General features: G+C 43.8%; 2 protein-coding genes across 2 annotated transcripts in view; both read right to left on the bottom strand.

The window, feature by feature from the left end:
- LOC104749047 (autophagy-related protein 18a) overlaps positions 1-991 on the bottom strand; it is a gene marked incomplete in the record, with an annotated part of 3,737 nt that extends 2,746 nt beyond the window's left edge. The window contains 1 exon segment of the mRNA XM_010470621.2: positions 726-991. Within this exon segment, the coding sequence (XP_010468923.2) occupies positions 726-855 (130 nt within the window).
- Positions 1,309-2,102, bottom strand: part of LOC104753170 (protein SRC2 homolog) — a 2,305-nt gene continuing 1,511 nt past the window's right edge. Inside the window, exon 2 of the mRNA XM_010475459.2 lies at positions 1,309-2,039. Within this exon, the coding sequence (XP_010473761.2) occupies positions 1,548-2,039 (492 nt within the window). The 3' untranslated portion in view covers positions 1,309-1,547. The remainder of the gene's footprint in view (positions 2,040-2,102) is intronic.

The following is a 2,102-nucleotide window of genomic DNA, read 5'->3' as shown; positions in this document are numbered from 1 at the left end:
GGTATTGAACACCCGAACCAGAGTACCCTTGGAGCTAGCTGTGGCCAACAAATGTCCATCCTGAGTGAGAGCGAAGCAAGCTATTCTGGAATCGTGAGCCATGATGAACTTGGTGCGTTTAGAAGCATAATGCTCGATCCGAACTTGACCTTTCTGCAAACCTGGACAGACCAAAACCATAGAACCAATACCCTGAGAGACAGCACACAAGCCCTTAGGATTTGCAATGGTCTCAATCTGATGCATCAGCTTAAGGTCAGAGAAGTTGTAAACAAAAATCTTCTGCTCCAGAACGACAATAATACGATCCCTCCTGAGCCGGACGGATCGAACATCGGACCTGAAAGAGAGTTCTCCGATACATCGTCCCTGGTGATCGTCCCAAATCATGACCTTGTTAGGAGGATACTGAGGATCAGTTCCACCACCTACGAGTGCTAAGATATTGCATCTGAAAAGCATCTCGACGACGGCAACACCACCGCCACGATCGAAATCACGGCGGAAAATCTCGCGAAAGGGATCGCAGTTAAGGATCCGGAAGCCACGATCGGTGCCAACAGCGAAGCAAGCATGGTCCTGGTTAAAGGAGAGGTGAAGCACGGACGGAGGAGGCGTCACCGGTAAATTGGGCGTAGGGGGAGAGATAGGAGGAACAGTAACGGCGTGGTTGCGATTGGGAATCGGATCAGAATTAAGATTAGGGTCGTCGGAGGAGTTGAGACTCATGGAGGAGAAGGAATCGAGAGACTCGGTGTCGTCTACACGATCGCGGTGAGAGGGAAGAGTAGAATCGGAAGATGTGGAATCGGGGTTAGGGTTGGGATTGGGCCAGGAGGAGGAGACGGTGGCCATGGAAGACGGAAATAGAAGGAATCGTAAGAGAGAAAGAGGAAGAAGAAACGTGAAGAGGGAGGAATAGGAAGAAGAAGACTTGGTGCTTTGCTTGTTGCCGTCGTATCTTTCCTTGAGGCGGCTACTCCGACCTTCTTTATTTAACCAACAAACAAAAATTGGATAAAATCCAAATTTTTACGGGAAAATTTTCTAACTGAATCTTTTAACAGTTCATTAATTTTAATTTTATTTGTGAATAGCACCAAATTATTAGATTCTTTTTGTTTAACGACCCAAAAAAAAAAGAGTAGAAGATTCGACTCATGAATCATGATATAAAAATGTTATTGGCCTTTTTCTATATAAATTATATTACACTATTCACATTCCAAAATGTTATGTTATATTTAAATTTTGAAAAATTACAAATAAAATAAAACTGTATCATAGATTATGATGCTCTCTCAAATTTGTTATCAGGATAATTACTTCTTGTTACATAACTCTCCCAATCGTATGCCAATATTTTCAACATTTTCAAAAATTACAATAACGCAACAATTTTTATGATTCTGTTAAAAGACAAATAAAAAAGACAGCATTATATTGTTTGAAAAAAAAACACAAGCAGGGGGACGTGATCATTAGTTAAAAAGTCTACAAATCTCCTCACCGACGACTTAGCTCAGAGACAGACGTTGACCGTTAAGCTAAAATCTGTAAGGGCTCGTCGGTGGATATAGTCCCGGTTGTGTCTGCGGCGGACATGATAAGCCAGGAAATATAGATGTATACATTGTCGGTGGACTTTCCGGTATGTAACTCATCTGATATCCATGAGGCTGATACAATCCGGGGAAGAAAGACGGCGGAAGAATCTCCGGCTGAGCCTGTGGTGGATAAAACGGTGGCTGAGACTGAGACTGACAAGGAACGTGATCGTAGCTAAACGATCCCACGCTTGGAAGCAACTGACTCAATACGGGTCTGTTCAAAACAGGCTGGTGTGTCGCTGCAGGACGCACCGGCTCGGGAGCTAGGTATCGTGAGAAGCCACCACCGCTAGTAATCGCCACCTGATCGGTGAATAAATAAGTGAAACTAATATCGCCTTTGGATTTTCCGATTTGATATGTGACGTATCTTTGACCTGTCTTATCGTTTCCAAGATGATCCAAAAGCTCTTTCACGGGAACGTGAACCTCGCCGATGTCTTTCTCTCCGCTTCCACGTTGCTCGCGCTTGATCTTGAAAGTGATCACAAG

This window comes from Camelina sativa, chromosome 16 (assembly GCF_000633955.1).
Source record: "Camelina sativa cultivar DH55 chromosome 16, Cs, whole genome shotgun sequence".
Classification (NCBI taxonomy): Eukaryota; Viridiplantae; Streptophyta; class Magnoliopsida; order Brassicales; family Brassicaceae; genus Camelina; species Camelina sativa.
This window is presented reverse-complemented; position numbering and strand designations above follow the sequence as displayed.